Below are 20,536 nucleotides of genomic sequence, written 5' to 3'. Positions count from 1 at the left end.
ATGTAACATCTCTCTACATTGACCTTAAATTATAAACGTAAAATTACTTTATTATCTTATTGCATAATTATTATAAAATACAAAATGAAATTAATAATAAAAATAAGATTATAAACAAACACTCAATACAATAATCAAATATAATCATCAACATCACGTATCATTCTTCTACATTCTATTATAACAAAAATCATAAAACACTCTCATAGTGAAAAATAAGTCATTTTGTATGGATGGATAGTAATTTTGAACCATCGACAATCTATACTTAAGCCAACTACCTCTTCACCCATACGCGACTTAAATAGAAACCCATGGAGTGGATGGGAAAGGGAAGGAGTTTTCTCTTCCTTTTCTATACAGAGGAAGAGCGGAGGGGTGTGACGTGCATGCAAACCCATCATATTCAACCCCTTAAAAAGGTGGATAGATTTGAGGGAAGAAACAAATAAAAATCTTAATATAGTTTAATGCAAGCTCAAATTGTAAACATGGGAACATAAACTTGTTGCAACACATATGATGCACGTGAGCCAAATTTCAAAAACATCTTTAACAACTTAAGTCTTTAAATTCTACCCAGGATATGTCAAATAAGACACATGCATTGTGCTGCAATTATATTAGAAACTGGCTCTTGTAGTGAAACGAATTATTAAGCAGCAATTCAAGGACTCCCTTCAACAAATCTAATGAGAAAATTGACCAATACTATCAAGTCTCGACAAATACGAACTAAGTTGAGAGAACAATGTTGTAGAGGATGATGAAGACTCCATCAAAAGCAACTATTGGAAGGAGAGAACGTCAGAGAAGAGATTGCTTTGATTTTTTTTAACTTTAACGAAAAGCTCTCGGTACTGTTCACTTTAATGAAAAACCACATTTTTATACTAAAAAATCAATCTTTGTACTATTCACTTTACCTTTTATTTTGTCCTTATTGTTAAAACTCAAAGTTTTCAAATTCTCTTCATTAGTTTTCCTTTGATTTTTTGGTTTTTTATTTTTCATATGGGTGTAAAAGATAAATTTACATATTGAATTGGGTTTGTGAGGGTAGTTTAGGTAGTAACTTTGGGTTTAAAAAGATATTGATAGTTTAATTAAAAATAATATAAGTGTAAAAAGTAAGTTAGATGTAAAGAAAAGTTAAATGAATTTAATTTCCCAAATTGAAATAGCTTTTCGACAAAGAGGAGGACAACAGCCAAATTGGCCTTCAGAAAGGGCTGATGCCCAAATGGGCCTGGGCCCGTTCTTGCATTTTCTTGTTTCTTGCTGGAGACAACATCTAGCAACATGTTAAGGGCCGGGTTCGTCTTATCTCATATGTTTAACATATTCGTTCATCAGTTATTTTACAATCAGAAATTATTTCAATTTTTTTATTTAAAATTAAACAGAAACAGTACTTAACGAAAGCTAATCGCATGATATAATGAATATGTAATATGAATTGATCTTTAGGATCCTCACAAAAAAGAGGATCCTCCGTGGGCCTTTGTTGTTATGTTGTAGTTGTGTTTGGTTGGATTAATATCGTTCTCCTTTGTCAAAAAAAAAAAGAAAAAAAAAAAGAGGATCCTCCGTCCTCTCACAAAAGTATATAGAGAGAGATTAGGATCCACTACTAAGGTAAGGGTGATGGTCCTCTTGATCAAGCTCATCGGATCGTTCAAATTTTATTCAACTGTTACAGTTATTATAACTTTTAGAAAAACTTTATGTTTGTAATCGTTGATAAAATTTAAACAATCATATGAGTTAGGTCAGGAAAATCATCATCCTTAGCCAAGAAGAGGATCTCAATCCCATTTCGAAAGCTTACATAGTAAGCAAAGATGGTGCAGAATCGACACGTGTTTGACACGTATCATAAAAACCTGATGACCGAAAGAAAAATATCCGAATTTGCAGAGAAACCGTCGAAAAAATCCCCAAACCCAAAAAGGCCAGATGAAATCGGAATCTTACCTCTCTCTATTAATTGCTCCCTTCTTCCTCCTCCTCCTCCTCCTCGCTTTCCCTTCCACTACCGCACAAAAATCAACCCGAATTGGCTGCGGCCACAGTTCCCAACACCGGAAAATGGACACAGTCGGCGGAATCCAAGAATCCCGCGGCGTCCAGAACAGCGCCGAAGTTGAAGACCTCGCTCGCTTCGCCGTCCAAGAGCACAATAACAAGGAGGTACATAGTTTACCCTCCTGACCTTTTCCTTTACCTAATTATGCTACAATTTCGATTAATTTATTGATTGATTAATTAAATTATTATGGTTCAGAATGCCCTGCTCGAATTTGTGAGGGTTGTGAAGGCGAAAGAGCAGGTGGTTGCCGGAACTCTGCACCATCTGACGATCGAGGCGATCGAGGCCGGCAAGAAGAAGCTGTACGAAGCGAAGGTGTGGGTGAAGCCTTGGATGGGCTTCAAAGAAGAGCAGGAGTTCAAGCAGGCTGATGAGGAGGAGACACCATCCGTTACCTCTTCCGATCTTGGTGCCAAGCAAGGTGGGCATCCTCCTGGGTGGCAATCTGTGCCGCCGCATGACCCGCAGGTGCAGGATGCGGCTAACCACGCTGTTAAGTCCCTCCAGCAGAAGTCTAATTCCTTGTTGCCTTATGAGCTTCTAGAAGTTGTTCACGCCAAGGCTGAGGTTTGTGCCTTTTCATTTCCTTCTTTTGATTTTCCACTCTGTAGTATTGGGGGTTAGTATTTGTTTGTGTTGAATTGGGTATTCAAATCCAACTAAATGAATTTGAGAATTGGGTATTGTGTATAGTTATTTGTTGTGTCTGAAAGGGATTTCGAAGAATTGGGTATTAGGGGGTTGGTTTGTGCTGAATCAGAGTATGAAAGTCGATTTTTTTGCATTTTGGAGAATTGAGGATTTGGGGGGGGGGGGGGGTAGTATTTGGTTTTGTTGGAATGGGTGTTCAAGTTCATTTAAATGTGGAGAGGTTTTTCAGTGTGCTCGGAAAATGGGACGGCATGCCAGATGTTATTATACAAGTGGATGGATATTTTTTTCAAGTGTCCCTCCGCTTGGCCTATGTGCTCGTGTTTCAGGCACACTTTAAAAAATCTCTTTCAAATGCGAGTAGTTGTGTAATGGGACCAGGATTTGGTTGTGGAGAATTGAGTAAGGAAATTCTATTTAAATGTATTTTAGAGAATTGGAATAGGAAATTTGGATTTAACCTTTAGGTAATTCAGAAGATTAAAACAAAATAAACACATTGTTTTCTTGTCAATTTTGCTTTCAACTTCAAATTGTTTTGTATAATGCGGTATACAAGTCGATTTGTTCATTCTTCTCTGTTTTGAGGTCTGTTTGACATCATCGTTGGGATCGACGGGATTAATGTATTGATTTGTGTATATGATTAAACTGTGGGCAGCAGGTGATAGAAGAGCATGCAAAGTTTAACATGCTTCTGAAGGTGAAAAGGGGAAGCAAAGAAGAGAAGTTTAAAGCTGAAGTGCATAAGAATATGGAAGGCGCCTTCAGTCTGAATCATATGGAGGCAGACCACTCCTAAACAAGTAAATAGTTTGTGGTATTGAAATCTTCCGGTACTAACCCGAGTGTGTATGCTGCTTTGCTTGCTTTCAGTACATCTTGTATGTCTTGAATCTTGATACCGAAGACTAAGGCGTAGTTGTGTGTCTAAATAATGTGTGTGTCTATAAATGCTAATACTTTTTATGTTCTTAAGCTTTGTTCCAACGTTGCCTTCACTCCAACTCTACACTGGACATGTGCTGGGATTCTTAACGTCTTTAAGATATCAATTGACTTATATGTAGACTATTTTTTATGCTCCGATACATGTTCGTCTCCGGTATATATGAAAACAACCCTCTTTGAACTTTTTTGTCCCCGAAATGATGCTTCATCCCGCCCCCCTGTTATCGGTCAATTTACAGTTTCCGATTGCTAAAATGATCAATTTTCATCTTGTTATTTTTGGCTTTTCTCGTACGCTCCGGAGTTGTAAGTGTCGTTATGTTCAAAGTTTTATCTGTGTGATGTTAAAAGACATTGTAAATTCAGTTTTTTTAACACTTCGAAATATTATTCATTTTAACTACCACAACATCATGATTTACAACGGATTTTCGAGAGATTAGTATGTAAAAATACTGGTATCCTCAAATCTGACGAGTTCAAACTCGTCCCTCGATAACTGAAATCCATCGCTAATCGTCGGAAGATTGAGACGACGATCGCTGAGATATTATGATGCTTTTTAAAAAATGGCGATGAGCCATCAAGTAAGGTTCGGTCCTAGTTGATCGAGCCTGGTCTCAGTGCCAAGGAGAGGCTCAAGTGGTGAGAACAAGTGTGCCACTGTTGTAGGTGATGAGTAGATTTTATATTATATATTTAACCTTAATCTTAGTATATTTTAGTTATTATTTTGAAAGAATTTTGATACTTTAAATTGTATTTTGAATATAAGATTTTTGACTTCCTATAGAGTAAAACATGGTCAAATGGACGAATTTTGAAGTAATTTCAGTTGGAGGACGTTCATGAGTTACTTGGCTCGATCGTGTCAAAATATCAAAATTTTCCACCAAGAGGTTATTTTCTGGCAATAAAATAAATGAGCAATGCGCGGTGTTGAAATAGTGACGTTTTGAGCTTGAATTGCGTTTTTGTGAGTCCAAGATGACCTCGGATGGGTTTGTGGCCTTCTAGAGATTGTTTAGAACGTCCTAATCTTCAAAACAAGCTATCATGGGCCGGATTTGGAGGATATTTGAGGCTAAAACGTGGCTAGACAAGTACTTAGCAGATTCCCCTAACTTAATTAAAACTTTATTTTTTAAGATATTTTACTATTATTTTTAGTTTCCTAGTTGGAATAAAGGACCTGGTTTTTTAGGATTGTGCAATGCTTTTTAGATGGGATTTAAAAGGTTTCAACCGATCCTATTTTGTTTTACGTTTTCTTTTATGCAACTTTGGAAGAATTGCTAGGGTTTTCAAAGGTTTTTAGCTTTTCTACTTTAAGGTGTTTTCGTTCTTTTTCTTCATAATAATATTTTCTATGATTTTAATTATGAATATGCATAACTAATTTATTTTGCTAGGGCGAAGCCTTGAGCCTTAGCATGAATATGTAATTTTTATTTAATTGCTTATGATTGATTGCATGGATACTTTGAATTATTGATCACTGTTTTAAACTATCTAATTCTCTTAATACCTGATCAGCATTAAGATCTTTAGAAAAGTAATTTAATTCAATTTTGGTCGGAAGGTTTCCTGAAATTGACGTTGGCTTCTTGTGATTAATAATTGTAATATCACTTAAGATGAACATCACGTCTTAAGGGTTGTATGATTTTTCAAAGGGTTTTCATAAAGCATAATGAGTCTCTCGTATTCATATTTGATCCGAACATCTGGACGGATTGCATGTTAGATATACGTTCTATGTTGGAGGTTCAAAGTAAAATATATATTAGGAAAACCTAACCTTCAAAGTAGCATGTGTAGATCATAAGTAATTGATAAAAATTCATAGGTTTGTTAGGTGATGGTGGACCCTAGTGCTTTTATAAATTGGTATTTAAAACTCTTTTCTTTTATCGTATTAGTTTTGGGGAAATTTATTATTAGTAGTTAATTAAAATTCGTTTTTAATATTACCCAAAGTCAAAATCTTTTTTCTCAATTTTTAATTATAAGTAGTTAATTAGGAATTGTTTTTACATAAATTATTAAAATAGTCATTGAGGAGAACGACCTTGCATGAATATCTGTACTACAATAATCTTGTATTCTTGCAAGTGTTTTGTGTGATTTTAACCTTCTTTTCGTAGACGGTAAAAATCCCATCAAGAAATTGATGTCGTAGCTGGGGATTATTTTAGATAATTTTTGTTTAGACCTTCCCTAATTAATTATTTTTTGCACAAATAAAAAAAATAAAAAACAATATTTTAATTCAGATTATTTTGCTATTTTCGTTTGATTGTAGATTCTACAAACTTTATGGTCCAGATCGGATCAAAATTTGCCCAGATTGCTCAGTTTTATCCAGAACCAGAACACACACTGCGACAACAACAAAGAGAAACTAATTTGGCATGGGACTGTTCAATGCACGACACTTTTTTGCATAATTTATTTGCTGATTTTGTGGACAGAGAGGTTACAATGGCGTTAGCATTACCTTAAGGAGGCAAACCACTCAAATATTCGTTGGCTGCCCGTGTAAACGATGTTCCTAATTGTATTGTCTATCTTGCCCAGGAAGAAGGAGAAGCATTCAAGATCAAGCACCACAAGCTTGAAATTTTACCAACATTTTGTGGGTTGCCTAATGAAGACGCAAACATTCATATTGCAAAATTTATTGTGGGTTGCAAAAATATTTTGATCAGGAGTTTTTCTGCCAAGGTTATTAAGTTACGTCTTTTTCCTTTTACTTTGAAGGATAAGACGAAAACTTGGTTATTTACTCTACCGACTAGTAGCATTACCACTTGGCAACAATTACATACAAAATTACTAAACAAGTATTATCCAGCATCTAAGAAATTGAATTACAAGCGGGAGATTATGACATTCTCTCAAAAGCTGAACGAAGAGTTTCATGAAGCATGGGTGAGATATAAAGAGATGTACATGAATTGTCCACATGCTAATATTGATTCAAATACACAAATGAATATTTTCTTTGATGTGCTTAATCCTATATCTAAGAGCCATGTTAATGCCTCAACTGGAGGATTGTTGTCAAATAAATATGCAAGAGAGGCGTTTGAATGATTTGATATGATGGCTACATAATGTCAACATTGGGCAGCAAAACATTCATAGAAAAGGGGCATTTTTTAGTTATCAGCAGGTTTTCCTAACATGTCTACACAAATGAAAAAAATGGAAAAGAAAATTAATGCAAAATTTGACATTCTTTTACAACAAATTGCAAATTCTACACAGTAGCAACCACCGTTTACATTATTTGCAGCATGGCTACGCACGACATAATGTGATGCCCGCATAAAGAATCCTACACGGAGCTTGTTGAGCAACATGTTAATATGATGAACAGCTATCAAAGGCCTAGAAATGATGCATATGCAACTCATTACAATCCAAGATGGAGGGATCATCCTAATTTCAAATTGGGGGACAATCAGAATCATGCAAAACCATTGCAGTAAACACAAAAACCTTTTGTACCATCCAAACCATCTTTGGATGATCAACTTGCTAAATTGGCAGCAACAACTCAATCATATATAGGTGGCAGCAATCAAAAATTTCAAAATGTGGAAGCATCAATTAAAAGTTTGGAGCAATCATTTGGACAGTTAGCTACACATATTTCAAACAGAGAAAAAGGCAAATTTCCTTGTCAAACAGTGCCTAATCCAAGAGGACGTGAAGACTGCAATGTTGTTCGGACTTTACGGTGTGGAAAAAGTTATGACAATCGTGAAAATTATACTAAAAAAGATTAGCTTGCAGTGAAAATTTCTGCAGAAAATACAGAAATAGCAGCATAACTTGCAAATTATACAATAAAACAGAATCTGGCAGATGCTGAAACTGTCCCAAAACAGGTTTCTGAGCATGTTTATGACCCTCCATTACCGTATCTTGAATGTTTAATTCATAAGGCAAGAGATCAACAGTTTAAGGATTTTATGCAGACATTATCTAAGGTTCAAATCAACATTTCATTGCTGGATGTAATCAAGAAAATTCCATCTTATGCTAAATTTTTGAAAGAGGTTTGCAACAGCAAAAAGAAACTTGCAGATTTGGACAATGTTATTTTGATAGAACAATGCAGCGTAGTTTTGTTACATAAACTGCCACCTAAGAAAAAATATTCAGGGAGTTTTAACATTTCATGTACTATTGGAAATTCTGATTTTAAAAATGCTTTAATTGATTTAGGTGCCAATATTAATTTAATGTCATTTTCTGTTTTCCAATAATTAGGACAAGGAGATTTAAAGCCTACATCAAGTATTCTTTAGCTAGTTGACTGTTCAATGACTTATCCTAAGGGCATTATTGAAAATATCAATATTAAAGTTGATAATCTTTATTTACCGGCAGATTTTGTGGTTTTAGACATGGATGAAGACCTAAAAAACGCCCATAATTTTGGGAAGATCGTTCATGGCAACATCTACGACAATAATTGATGTGGAAGCTGGAACACTAACTTTAGGAGTTCAAGATCAATCTGTTGTATTTAATTTTTTTGAGGCATCCAAACGTCATGCTAAACAACAATAGTGTATGTGCATTGATGTGTTAGACAGTGTGGTTCAAGGCAATTTTCAGGCTAATTCAATTTCAGATCAGTTGTTGCATGTTTTACAAGGGAAAATTGGGTCAGATTCTGAAGATAAAGGGTTCTTGAGTACATTTATGTATTGGACAGTCTGCCAACACAGTTGCCCAGGTGGAGAACTGTTTATGCAAGCTTATGGGAGCCTAAACAACCCCTTAAACAGTCTAGACAGTAGCTACCAAAATTGGAGCTGAAGCCTTTGCTAGAACATTTAAAATATGCACATTTAGGGACTCTAGAAACATAGCCAGTTATTGTTGCAGCAGATTTAACTTCAACTGACACGCCCCGATCCCGATATTCCCCGAATACCAGGATATGCACGTGCTGGCCGACACCCGAGGGTGACGAAAACCAATTATTGAGTGCAATTGCTGAAAATAAGGAATAATTAAGACTTATAACTATAAAAGAATAATGAATATGTATTTAAGGAACGTGTTCAGAGCACACATCTAATCTAGAACATTAAAAGAATTAATATAAAAAAATTGAATGAACACAGAAGTGGGTCCTACACCGAGAGGACTCGAAGATACCGATGCGGAAGTGCCTGGATGCCGGAATTGTATGCCTCGATTCTAAGTCCTGAAGGGGGCGCAAAACAAATATGAGTGGACCAAGTTGATATATATATAATAAAACAGTTATCAACGTACTAACCCCCAGGTTTTATGAAAACACATATATAATGATAAACATAGGTTTTCCGAAACCTAGCATGATGTGCAGTGTCTCAAATCATAACTTGTATATATAATAATCACTAGTGAATTGTCCGATAACCCCCAGGCCCCATGCCGGCTCCCCGTCTCTGAGCAGACAGTCAGAGGAAAATACACTTCAGGCCCCATGCCGGCTCCCCGTCCCTGTGCTAAATAGCCAGAGGAAACATACTCCAGGCCCTATGCCAACACCAAACCGTCGCCCGGAACGGACCAGAATCTATCCCTACGTCCCGTAGCGGAAAGGACCACTAGGTAGGTACAAAACCATTGAACATATATATATTGAAAAACAACTTCATAGTATAAAGTCATTCATCATCTATACTATAAAGAGGTGTTTGAAACATGTTCTAAATATTATATCGTCATCCATCAGATATTCTATAAGAACACGGGTTATAGGAAAAATAGTAATAATTCAAAGTAGCCTTAGTAAGCATGTTATCTCACAAAACGTTTCATAAAACGTAATCATCAAATCATGCTTTTCATATATGCATTTCTACTATAAAACATGCATTTTAGAAGGGGTCCACTCACAGTACTTAGCCGCCGAAGAGCCACGCAAACTATCAAAGAAGGAATGCCACATATAATTGCCCCTAATCACATAAAGAGTCCAATTAATAAAACTCTATTATAGCAATTGAATTTGGGAAAATGGACATTGGAAACGGATTCAAAACGTCGAATTACCCTACGAAGGGTTTGAATTAAATAAAATAGGGAATTTGGAATTGGATGGATTTAGGGTTTTAAAGGATTTGGGTTATAAAGGGTTTAGGGTGAAAATGGGTGGTTTGGGCCTAAGCCAAACACACACACGCACCACACAAACACACACATTCACGGCATGCACATGCATGCAAGCATGCATATACACACACGTACGCATGCACTTAAACACACACACACACAAACCACAAAGGCCTTAAGGCCTCACACAAGGACCGGGCTTTAAGCCCTTTCACTCAAAACCGGCCCAAGGCCCTTTGGGCTGCTGAAAATAAATAATTAAATAGAATAAAAACGGGCTGGGCTAGGCAGGGAAGGCCCAAAGCCTTGGGTTTTGGTGGGTCGCCGGATCCAATGGGAGAGAAGGCCGGAAAACCATCCCACTTTAAACGGCCATAACTTTGTCACTACTCAACGAAATCAAGCGAGACAAAAATGAAAGTTGTATCCCTGGAAGAGACGAAGAGAATGATACCTCACACGACGTCTAACTCGCCGTGGTTTGGCCGGAAATTGCCTCGAAAGCCTCGGAGGTCGCCGGAAACTGGGTAAGATTTCAAATGAGTATAACGTCTTCAATACGCAATGAAATTGAGTGAAACAAAAAGGAAAGTTATAGTACTCGACGAGACGAAGAGATTGATACCTTGCACGCCGGCCAACTCGCCGTGGTTTGGCCGGAAATTCTCTCGAAAGTCGTCGGAGATGGGTGTGCCTACACCCGGCTTCGATTTCGTCCTATAACCTCCAAAAATCACACAATAAACTCAATTAAAATTCAACCCACAAGATTCTTGGACGAAATAAGGGAGATTTGAGGCTTACCTCACCGGGAAAATAGGAACTCGCCGGAGTTCCTTTCCGGGTTTCCTGGGGTTGCAGCACGGGACAGAGGGGGAGAAGGACGAGATGGCGACGATGTGGGGTCTTCCTCGCGCAGGGGAGATGGTTGCGTGCGTGCGTTCGCGGTTGAGAAGAGAGATAAGGGAGCTGAGAGAGGTCCGAGAGAAGGGAGAGAGACATGACAGACAGAAAAAGAAGAAGAAGAAGGAAGAAAAGAAAACAGAAAAGAAGAAGAAGAAAGAAGGGAGTTCACGGGGGAGGGACAGAGAGAGAAGGAAGAGTGACGGGAATGGGGGACACAAAAATAGAAGGTGGGCCCTTGGGCACACCAATTAAGAATTAAAAACCATTTTTAAATAAAATGGGGGTGAGGTGTTACATCGACAGAAGAAGATAAATTGTTTCGTGTTTTGAGAAAATATCAAGATGCATTGGGATAGACAATAGCCGACATCAAGGGTATTAGCCCAGCACTTTGCATGCACAGAATTTTAATGGAAGAAGACGTGAAGCCAACAATAGATGCTCAACACCGCCTTAATCAAATTATGAAAGTTATCAAAACATAAGTTATGAAATTACTGGATGCTGGTATGATTTATCATATTTCAGATAGTTAATGGGTGAGTTCTACGCATGTTATGCTTAAACGTTCCAGAATTACAGTGATTAAAAATGACAATAATGAGCTTGTTCCTACACGTTTAACTATAGGCTGGCGTATGTGTGTAGATTACAGGAAACCAAATGCAGCTACAAGAAAAGATCACTTCCCATTACCGTTTACTGACCAAATTTTAGAAAGATTGGCTGGTAAGGGCTTTCTAGTGTTTCTTAGATGGTTATTCTGGGCACAATCTGATTCCAATTGCACCAGAGGACCAAGAGAAGACAACTTTTACATGCCCATTCGAGACGTTTGCTTATCGGAGGACGCCATTTGGGTTATGCAATGCACCAGCTATTTTTCAACATTGTATAATGAGTATTTTTTCTGGCTTGGTCGAAAATATTGTCGAAGTTTTTATGGATGATTTTTCTGTGTTTGGGGATTAAATTGATCAGTGCTTACATAATTTATCATTAGTTCTTGAGAGATGTCAAGAGACAAATTTAGTGCTAAATTAGGAAAAATGTCATTTTATGATGAAACAGGGCATTATTTTAGGTCATTCGATTTCTAACAAAGGCATTAAGGTTGATAAAACCAAGATTGATGTTATTGCAAATCTGCCACCCCATACATCAGTAAAAGGTGTCAGATCATTCTTGGGACATGCAGGATTTTACCGCTGGTTCATTAAGGATTTCTCTAAAATTAGCCGACCTCTGTGCAATTTATTGGCTAAAGATGCATCGTTTTATTTCGATGAGGCTTGTTTAGAAGCATTTAACAAGTTGAAATCACTCCTAACTTAGGCACCCATCATTGTTGCACCAGATTGGGGTTTACCATTTGAATTAATGTGTGATGCTTCAGATTATGCCATTATGGCAGTTTTAAGGCAACGTAAAGACAAGCTTCCCCATGTCATTTATTATGCAAGTTGTACTCTTAATGATGCATAGCTCAACTATGCAACCATATAGAATGAATTATTGGTAGTTGTGTTTACGTTAGAGAAGTTTCGGTCTTATTTGGTTGGGGCTAAGGTAATTGTTTATAATGATCATGATGCTCTTAAATATTTGTTGTTTAAGAAGGATGCAAAGCCTAGGTTGATTCGTTGGGTTCTTTGACTTCAAGAATTTGACTTAGAAATTAAAGACAAAAAGGGTAGTGAAAATGTGGTGACTGACCATTTATCCAGATTAATTATTCCGACAGCTACAGAAGAAGAATCTTTCCATTGAGTGAAAGTTTTGCAGATGAAAAACTATTTGCTGTCCAAATTAATACACATTGGTTTGCTGATATTGTTAATTATTTGGCTAAGGGTGAGGAGCATCTAGATTTTTCGTTTTAGCAGAAAAAGAGGTTTTTATCTGATATAAAGCATTATTTATGGGATGTACTGTACTTATACAAGTACTGCCTCGACCAGATTATTTGCATGTGCATTCCTGAGGCTGAATAGGCAAGTGTTTTAAAGTTTGCTCATCATTTTGCATGTGGGGACATTTACATTTTGGGCAGAAAATGACAGTGGAGAAAATTTTGTAGAGTGGTTTATTTTGGCCTACACTTTTTAAAGATGCAAATAATTAGTGCAAGGCTTGTGACAAGTGTCAAATGGTTGGCAACCAATCCAAAAGGAAAGAGATGCCCCAACAAAGTATTTTAATTGTTGAATTATTTGACGTTTGAGGTATTGATTTCATGAGACCGTTTCCATCTTCTAATGGGAACCAATATATTTTAGTTGAAGTGGAATATGTTTCTAAGTGGGTCGAGGCCATTGCAACACTAACTAATCAAGAATTAGTGGTCCTAAAGTTCCTTCAGGGGGTTATATTTCTGTGTTTTGGAATTTTGCACGTTATTCTAAATGATGGGGGGAATCATTTTGTTAATAAACCATTTGCTAATTTACTGGCAAAGTATGAGATTAATCATCACGTGGCTACACCTTATCATCCACATACATCTGGTCAAGTTGAAGTTTCAAACAGAGAATTAAAGCGCATTTTGGATAAAACAATTGGTTTTACACGTAAGGATTGGAGTTTAAAATTAAATGGTGCTTTGTGGGCTTACAAGACTCTTATTGGGATGTCTCCATTTTGACTCATTTATGGGAAACATGTCATCTACCTATGGAGCTTGAACATAAGGCTTACTGGGCAATTAAAGAGTTAAATTTTTCGTATGATTCAGTTGGGAAAAACGCAAATTGTAGCTTAATGAGCTAGAGGAAATTCATTAGTCTGCCTATGAAAGTTCTCGCATCTACAAGGAATGAACTATGGCGTTTCATGATAGTCAAATTTTAAGGAAGGAATTTCAGCTAGGGCAAAAAGTTTTGTTATTTAGTTCAAGGCCAAAGTTGTTCCCAAAGAAGTTAAAATCTCGCTGGATTGTGCCTTATCTGGTTACTAAAGTCTATTATCATGGGGCAATTGAAATAACTAATAAAGCTCAAGGCAACACATTCAAGATGAATGGTCACATGCTGAAACCATATGTGGAGTCATCCTTCAATACTACAGACGAGTCTTTGACTCTGAAGAAACCAGTGATCTAGCCACCAACCTTCGACAATATCTAGCTACAAACTTAAAATAAAATGCTTACAACCCAATTTTTCTAAACTATTTCCTTATTTTATTTTGCGTTTAATTTTCCATTTTATTATTAGCTTAACTTACTAGATGCATTCTCATATCTTATTTTACATAAAACCACAAAAATAAAGAAAAAAAATGTTGTTTTCTTTATCTACTTAGTCGATTTTAGCTCTGTTTTTAATTTTCACAATTATTGGTTAATTGCAGGTTGCATAAATGGAAAATAAAGAGCATCCTATACTGGAATCATGCACCCAGCAACAAATCTACATTAACATCAACCACATCTACCCTATGCTAAAATTTAAAGTAATTAACATGAGCACATTCACATATGCAAGTTTGGGGGTGGTTTTTGTAGATCCAGTGCCATGCCACAATTTTGAACAGTTATTTTCTGTTGCTCAGTTTTGCGATGCATGGATGAGGAGCACAGTTAAATCACATATCCATACACCACACAACTGAGTACAACTTTTATTACCAGATCTACAACAATTACACTTGCAGGGATTCAAAAAATTTCCTCCCAGATGCACAGATTTGGGGTTTATGGAAGCTTTTGCCATGATTTGTTCGTTGCAAATGCAGTTTGGGATCTGTGATGACCAAACTCCTCTTCCTTTGGTTTGCTCATGTCAAGCTTCCAGATGCTGGTTCCTTGCACAACAAAAACAAAACAACCAAATTCATTAGTTATTCAGTAGACAAGACTATTTTTCAGCAGATCTATTACTCATGCATTGGAGTTGAATAGTAAGTCACTTTGTAAGTCTAGAATAGGTTCTTCATTAGTCATCTTCACGGTTCCAGTTCACTTTGTCCACATATATGTTCTCAGAAATGATTCAAGGATTAATTCATTTTGTTTTTCTGAGAGCAAGTATGTTTAGTCCGAAATCTTTACCAATTTGGAGATCCAAGTTGTTTTCAAATGTTTACATGTCCCAGTTCTTATAAAATCAGTTTAGGGTTGACATCACAGAATATATGAAATGTATTCAAAGCTATGTGTTAAGCCAAACAAATGCAGAAGACAGATTTCTTTCTACCTTCCTAATTGCAGAAACCGAGACTTTGGAGTTTATTTTGCCTTTGAGGAATTACTGGTTTGGCAGCTTAAGGCGTTCACTTCTCTTGGAACTATTATGGATCCGAATGTCTTGCACATAAGAAGAAAAAAAAATGGAAAACTGAGTTATGAGCGAATCGAGGATAAATATAGCTATGCTTTGCAGATCAGTCTACATGCTTGAAATCACAAGGGTTTTATACCTTCTGTTTGTCCAAATCTGTGGCCTCCTAGAAGACATCCTTTCTTTTGTTCCGTGCAAACACATGCATGGGTTAGAACAATTAAACTTGAAACGAAAGTCACAGGATTTGAGGATGTTTCTGGGTGAGGTGTGTATGTTTCTGGGTTAATGGCTACAGAAAAGGACGAAGAGCTAAGAGATAGAGAGTGGGGCTGTTGTGAAATGAATGGGTTGTAAGAATGGGCGTTGGGTTTGAGTTAGAGAAATGAGGGCTACTTTTCATATTTTAGAGAGCGAGTGATTGAAGGCATAGGAACATGTGATGTTATATTGGGAATCCTAAGGGTCTCTATGAGGGTCGTTTGAAAATAAAAACAGAAGAGCCATTTGACAATGGATACGAGGAAATGAAAAAAACCGTTGGCTATGGGCTCGAGCTAGCTAGGGTGTAACATCCCACATCGGCCAACAGAGAGGGGATGATGTGCCTTATATATACATGTCAACCTCCATATAACACGAGGCCCTTTGGGAAATCACTGATTTCAGAGTCTATCGAAACTCTGAAGTTAAGTGAGTTGCATGAGAGCAATCCTAGGATGGGTGACCTATTGGGAAGTTCTCGTGTGAGTTCCTAGAAACAAAATTGTGAGGGCGTGGTCAAGACCCAAAGCGGACAATATCGTGCTACGACAGAGTCTAGCCCGGGATATGGTGGAGCCCGAGTCGGGATGTGACAATTTGGTATCAGATTTACTCTACCATTCGGTGCGAGTGTGCCGACGAGGATGTCGGGCCCCTAAAAGGGGTGGATAGTAATATCTCACATTGACCAACGGAGAGAGGGGTGATGTGCCTTATATGTACATGCCCACCTCCATATAGCATGAGGCTTTTTGGGAACTCGCTGGCTTCGGGTTCTATTGGAACTCCAAAGTTAAGCGAGTTCATGCGAGAGCAATCCCAAGATGGGTGACCTACTGGGAAGTTCTCGTGTGAGTTCCCAGAAACAAAACCATGAGGGCATGGTCGGGGCCCAAAGCGGACAATATCGTGTTACGGTGGAGTCGAGCCCGGGATGTGGTGAAGCTCGGGTCGAGATGTGACATAAGGTTTCTAGCACCGGTGTGGCACGCGTGTGAGCTACCAATTGGGCTGCAATTTTTTTCTCGCAGCCCACTATCTAATTTTCACACATTTTATTATGTGCGACCTATCAGCAATTAGCCAAATCTTGCATCATTCAGCACGTGAGAGGCTCAACATTGTTTGGACTCATCTTCATGAGTTCGAAACCCCAATTGGAAGCTCACACGCGTGCCACACGGGTGCTAGAAACCCTAGTTGTCATTAATCTCACATTGGATGCTTTGCATCCATTTGCCTCGAGCCCAAAGCCAACGGCTCTCTTCATCTCCTCGCACCCAGAACCAAACGGCTCTTCCGTTCTTATTTTCAAACAACCTTCACATAGACTCTTAGGATTCCTAATATAGCATCATATGTCCATATACCATCAATCAATCGCTCTCTAGAATATGACAAGTAACCCTTATTTCTATAACTCAAACCCAACCCCCATTCTTATAACCCATTCATTTCACAGCAACCCCACTCTCTCTCTTAGCTCTTCATCATTTTCTGCAATCACTAACCCAAAAACAAACACACCTTCATGCCTTGATAACCCATCCATGGTGGAGCTTGATGAAAATCGGAGGTGCTAAAGGTAAAACATCCTCAAATCTTATGACTTTCGTTTCAGGTTTATTTGTTTAAGTGAAATGTAGCAAGTTCGAACCCATGCATGTGTTTGTATCTGTATGTGGACCCCCCAAACTTTGCAAATCTAAGAAAAACAACACAAACAACCACCCTAAGTCGCCGCACATCTAGATGACAAACATGAATGCATGCGTATTGATGCGTTAGATGGTTCAGCCTGTGACAAGTGTAAAAACAGATCATCAAATGACCATCTATCCCTAAAGTCTTTAAATGTAAGTCATGATGACAAAACTATTAAGGGTCAGCAACACAAAATCCAAGTGCTTGATGTGCAAAAATAAAAAACAGAATCGACATTGTTTGACAACTATCCAAGCCACCAGAATGACCAAAAACATCTGAATGTCAAAGGCAAGAATAAAAAGTTACAAAGCAGTCCAAGTCGTGAGAAAATACAGCTTGGTAAAAAAGTGTGTTTGTTAAGTTCATATAAGTCATTTCCAGGGAAATAAGAGTCTTAGTGGAAATGCCCTTTCTTAGTTACTAAAGTTTTTCAAAATGGTAACATGGATATCAAGGCTAAGGGCAAAGGTTTCGCATTTAAGGTTAACAAACATCAACTTAAACCATTCATAGGGAAAATTGGTGCAAGCGAGTCTTTGACTCTGAAGGAACCATTGAGCTAGCCACCGGACCTCTCCGACGTCTAACTACAGATTTAAAGCAAAGCGCTTATTTGGAGGCAACCCAATTTTTCTAAACTCTTTACTTTTTTATTTTTCGTTTGATTTTCCATTTTATTATTGGTTTGACTTTCTAGATGCACTCACATAGCTGAGTTTTCATATCATCACAAAAACAAAATTAAAAAAAAAAATCTGCATAAATAAAAAAAATAGTACCCAAAAAATAAGAAAAAAAAAATCCTAAAATCTATTGCTTTTTGTTTTTATGTACCTAATTGATTTTATTTTTTATTATCGCATATTGGTTAATTGCAGGTTGCAACCAGGAAAAACAAGGGCGGATTATCCTATACTGGATCATGCACCAAGCAACAAGTCTACATTAATATCAATCACATCTACACCAAGGTTTTAAAAGGCGCTAGACGCTAGTTGAGTAGCATGTTGGGGCCTAGCGCCTAAGTGGCTAGGCATGATCTAGGTGGACTAGAAGGATTTGAGTAAATCCATTATATTTCGTGTAAATTAGTGTATATGCATACTTAATATATATAATTTCATCATAAATTACAAAATAAAATGACATATGTATTATGAGGTATTGGAACATAATGAAAAAATCGGAAACAAGCATATAATGTGTGCTCATTTAAGTATTCAACAAATTTCTTACAATTTGTTGAAAAAAATTAAATGCAAATTAAAAGTTATTATTTTCTATCTAAGTGAGTCGTAACCTAGGTGGGTCTGAGTGGGCTAAACGGGTGCCTAGATGATTTAGGCAGGCGACTCAACTGGTTTAGGCGTCATTTCTTAATTTTCAAATGTCCAGACATTAATCGGGATGGTATACAAGTTTGGAGGTGGTTGTTGCGAATCCAATACCGTGGCATAATTTTGAGTTCTTTTCTGCAGCTCAGTTTTGCGATGCATGGATGAGAAAAGCACAATTAAATCACATATCCATACACCACATTACTGAGTACAGCTATTACTACCAGAACTACAACTAAACTTCCTAGGATTCGAAATTTTACCTCCCAGATGCACAGATCTGGGGTTCGTGGAAGCTTCTGCCAGGATCTGTGATATCCAAGACAACCTTTCCTTCGTTCTGTGCAGGCCACCAATAATTTTTTTTCCCTACAAAACCAACTTTCAGTTTCAAATTTAGTTTAAATCCGAAATGGGTGTCGTACGAAAGGAAAGGATCCAACGCATGCATTGTAAAATAGTGCTGATCGTGTTCTACATTCGAAGATTAAACGAAAGGGGGATCTATTTTTATGTACCTGAGGTGTAGATCCGCTGAGATTGCAAGCTTGGGGGCGCTGGAACAGCTCTGTGCTCTCGGAGTTGGCGACTCAGGGGGGTTTATCTTGTTGTTTATCTCGGATTTGCAACGATTGGGGTTCCTCACACAGATAAACACACATGCATGTGTTAAATCTTGCTACATTTCATTCCGATACATAAATCTGCAATGAGAAAAAAAAACACACAAATGGAGGAGGGATTTAGCTTCATGCATCTCAGCTTTTCATGCTTACTCCACCACGGCTGGATTATAGAGAAACGGAGGTGTGTATGTTTGTTGGGTCATTGGTTGCAGAGTGGATGAAGAGTTTAGAGAGATGAAGGTTTGCAATAATGGGCGTTGAGAGAAGAAGGTTTGCAATAATGGAGAGCCATTTCTAATTTTCAAGGAGAGAGAAGGCTGAGAGTAATGAGAGATCTCTCTCAATTACTAGCGAGAGAACGGCGTGTCAAAACATAATAAAAAATTGAGAGAAAATAGCCGTTGGCTGTGACCTCAAAGCGAATGTATAAAGGGCATCCGATGTTGAATTAAGGCAGCTAGGGTTTCTGGTGTTCGTGTGTCGTGCGTCATTCGTGTGAGCAGCAAAATGGGCTGCTTTGCGTCTATTTTCGTGGGCCATTCTTCATGTCGTTATTTGGTTTTCCACGGCAATGCATGGCTCCCCAAGACTTTGGATCCGTTCATGTCGTTACTTGAGTTCCATGCCTATGTATTTTTATTTAATTGTTTACGATTGATTGCATACATGCTTTGAATTAATGATCACTGTTTTAAACTATCTAATTGTTTTAATGTCTGATCACCATTATGATCTTTAAAAAAGTAATTTGATGCAATTTTGGTCTGAAGGTTCCCTGAAATTGACGCTGGCTTCTTGTGATTAATAATTGTAATTTCACTTAAAATGAACATCACGTCTTAAGGGTTGCATGGTTTTTCAAAGGGTTTTCATAAAACATAATGAGTCTCTCGTGTTCATATTTGATCCGAACGTCCGATGCTAGATATACCTAACCTTCAAAGTGGCATGTGTAGATCATAAGTAATTGGTAAAAATTCATATGATTGCTAGGTGATGGTGGAACCCTAGTGCTTTTATAAATTGGTATTTAAAACTCTTTTATTTTATCGTATTCGTTTGGGGGAAATTTATTATTAGTTGTTAATTAAAATTTCAAAAGTCAAATCTCTTTTCTCAGTTTTTAATTCTAAGTAGATAATTAGGAATTGTTTTTACATAAATTATTAAAATAGTTATTGAGGAGAACGACCTTGCATGAGCATTTGTACTACAATAACCTTGTATTCTTGCAAGTATTTTGTGTGATTTTAACCTTCTTTTCATAGACGGTAAAAATCCTATCAGGAGGCTCCCAACAGACTGTTTTGTGGGTGTTGTCAGATTAGGCCATCTTCAACTGATCCGGCCAGAGGACCATAGGGTTGAAAATAACATGAAATGACACGAAACCGTTTCAAACCGAAGGCTAGGCTAAAGGGTTTGTGGGCCTCATCGTGTCAAAACTAGCCAATCAGGTCAGCGGGCTAGCCATTTCCAACCAGCCAGCTAGCACGATGAGCAAGCACACTTTTTTTTTTTTTTATGGACATTTTTTTTGCCCAACCCGTTTGTGGGCCTTACTAAATGTCTTCATTTGTATGTTTTGTTATC

At 37.5% G+C, this 20,536-nt stretch overlaps 2 protein-coding genes and 1 long non-coding RNA gene across 6 annotated transcripts; 1 reads left to right on the top strand and 2 right to left on the bottom strand.

Annotated features, from left to right (window-relative positions):
* Positions 1–1,851: 1,851 nt before the first annotated feature.
* LOC103438579 (cysteine proteinase inhibitor 6-like) lies at positions 1,852–3,721 on the top strand. 2 transcript variants are annotated; one of them, XM_008377110.4, is made up of 3 exons: positions 1,852–2,193; positions 2,288–2,659; positions 3,408–3,721. In XM_008377110.4, the coding sequence occupies exons 1-3, from the start codon at positions 1,960–1,962 to the stop codon at positions 3,543–3,545; spliced, it is 744 nt and encodes a 247-aa protein (XP_008375332.1). In that variant the 5' UTR covers positions 1,852–1,959; the 3' UTR covers positions 3,546–3,721. The 2 variants fall into 2 exon arrangements, with proteins under 2 accessions (XP_008375332.1, XP_008375331.1); XM_008377109.4 differs by having other exon boundaries at positions 1,863–2,193; positions 3,405–3,721.
* Positions 3,722–8,744: 5,023 nt separating this feature from the next.
* LOC108171685 (uncharacterized) lies at positions 8,745–10,920 on the bottom strand. 2 transcript variants are annotated; one of them, XM_029104791.2, is made up of 5 exons: positions 10,628–10,920; positions 10,449–10,540; positions 10,278–10,346; positions 9,608–9,669; positions 8,745–8,927 (listed from the first exon to the last, which is right to left on the bottom strand). In XM_029104791.2, coding segments are annotated over exons 1-5 (423 nt in total). In that variant the 5' UTR covers positions 10,826–10,920; the 3' UTR covers positions 8,745–8,925. The 2 variants fall into 2 exon arrangements, with proteins under 2 accessions (XP_028960624.1, XP_028960623.1); XM_029104790.2 differs by lacking the exon at positions 8,745–8,927 and having other exon boundaries at positions 9,393–9,669.
* Positions 10,921–14,206: 3,286 nt separating this feature from the next.
* Positions 14,207–19,316, bottom strand: LOC103438580 (uncharacterized). 2 transcript variants are annotated; one of them, XR_011582984.1, is made up of 5 exons: positions 18,836–19,316; positions 18,581–18,686; positions 15,149–15,191; positions 14,926–15,035; positions 14,207–14,533 (listed from the first exon to the last, which is right to left on the bottom strand). It is a non-coding gene; the product is annotated as an uncharacterized lncRNA (long non-coding RNA). The 2 variants fall into 2 exon arrangements; XR_003774703.2 differs by lacking the exons at positions 18,581–18,686; positions 18,836–19,316 and having other exon boundaries at positions 15,149–16,387.
* Positions 19,317–20,536: the final 1,220 nt, after the last annotated feature.

The sequence above is a fragment of the Malus domestica genome, chromosome 07 (assembly GCF_042453785.1).
Source record: "Malus domestica chromosome 07, GDT2T_hap1".
Classification (NCBI taxonomy): Eukaryota; Viridiplantae; Streptophyta; class Magnoliopsida; order Rosales; family Rosaceae; genus Malus; species Malus domestica.
The sequence above is the reverse complement of the archived record's forward strand: the minus strand, read 5'-3'. Positions and strand labels throughout refer to the sequence as shown.

Coding starts and splice junctions, on each gene's coding strand:
- LOC103438579 (XM_008377109.4), top strand. CDS start 1,960: ATGAAATCGGAATCTTACCTCTCTCTATTAATTGCTCCCTTCTTCCTC. Junction 2,194..2,287: donor AAGAGCACAATAACAAGGAG/GTACATAGTTTA, acceptor ATTATGGTTCAG/AATGCCCTGCTCGAATTTGT. Junction 2,660..3,404: donor TTGTTCACGCCAAGGCTGAG/GTTTGTGCCTTT, acceptor AACTGTGGGCAG/CAGGTGATAGAAGAGCATGC.
- LOC108171685 (XM_029104790.2), bottom strand. CDS start 10,825: ATGTCTCTCTCCCTTCTCTCGGACCTCTCTCAGCTCCCTTATCTCTCT. Junction 10,347..10,448: donor CGAGTTGGCCGGCGTGCAAG/GTATCAATCTCT, acceptor AATCTTACCCAG/TTTCCGGCGACCTCCGAGGC. Junction 9,670..10,277: donor CGAGTTAGACGTCGTGTGAG/GTATCATTCTCT, acceptor TTATGTGATTAG/GGGCAATTATATGTGGCATT.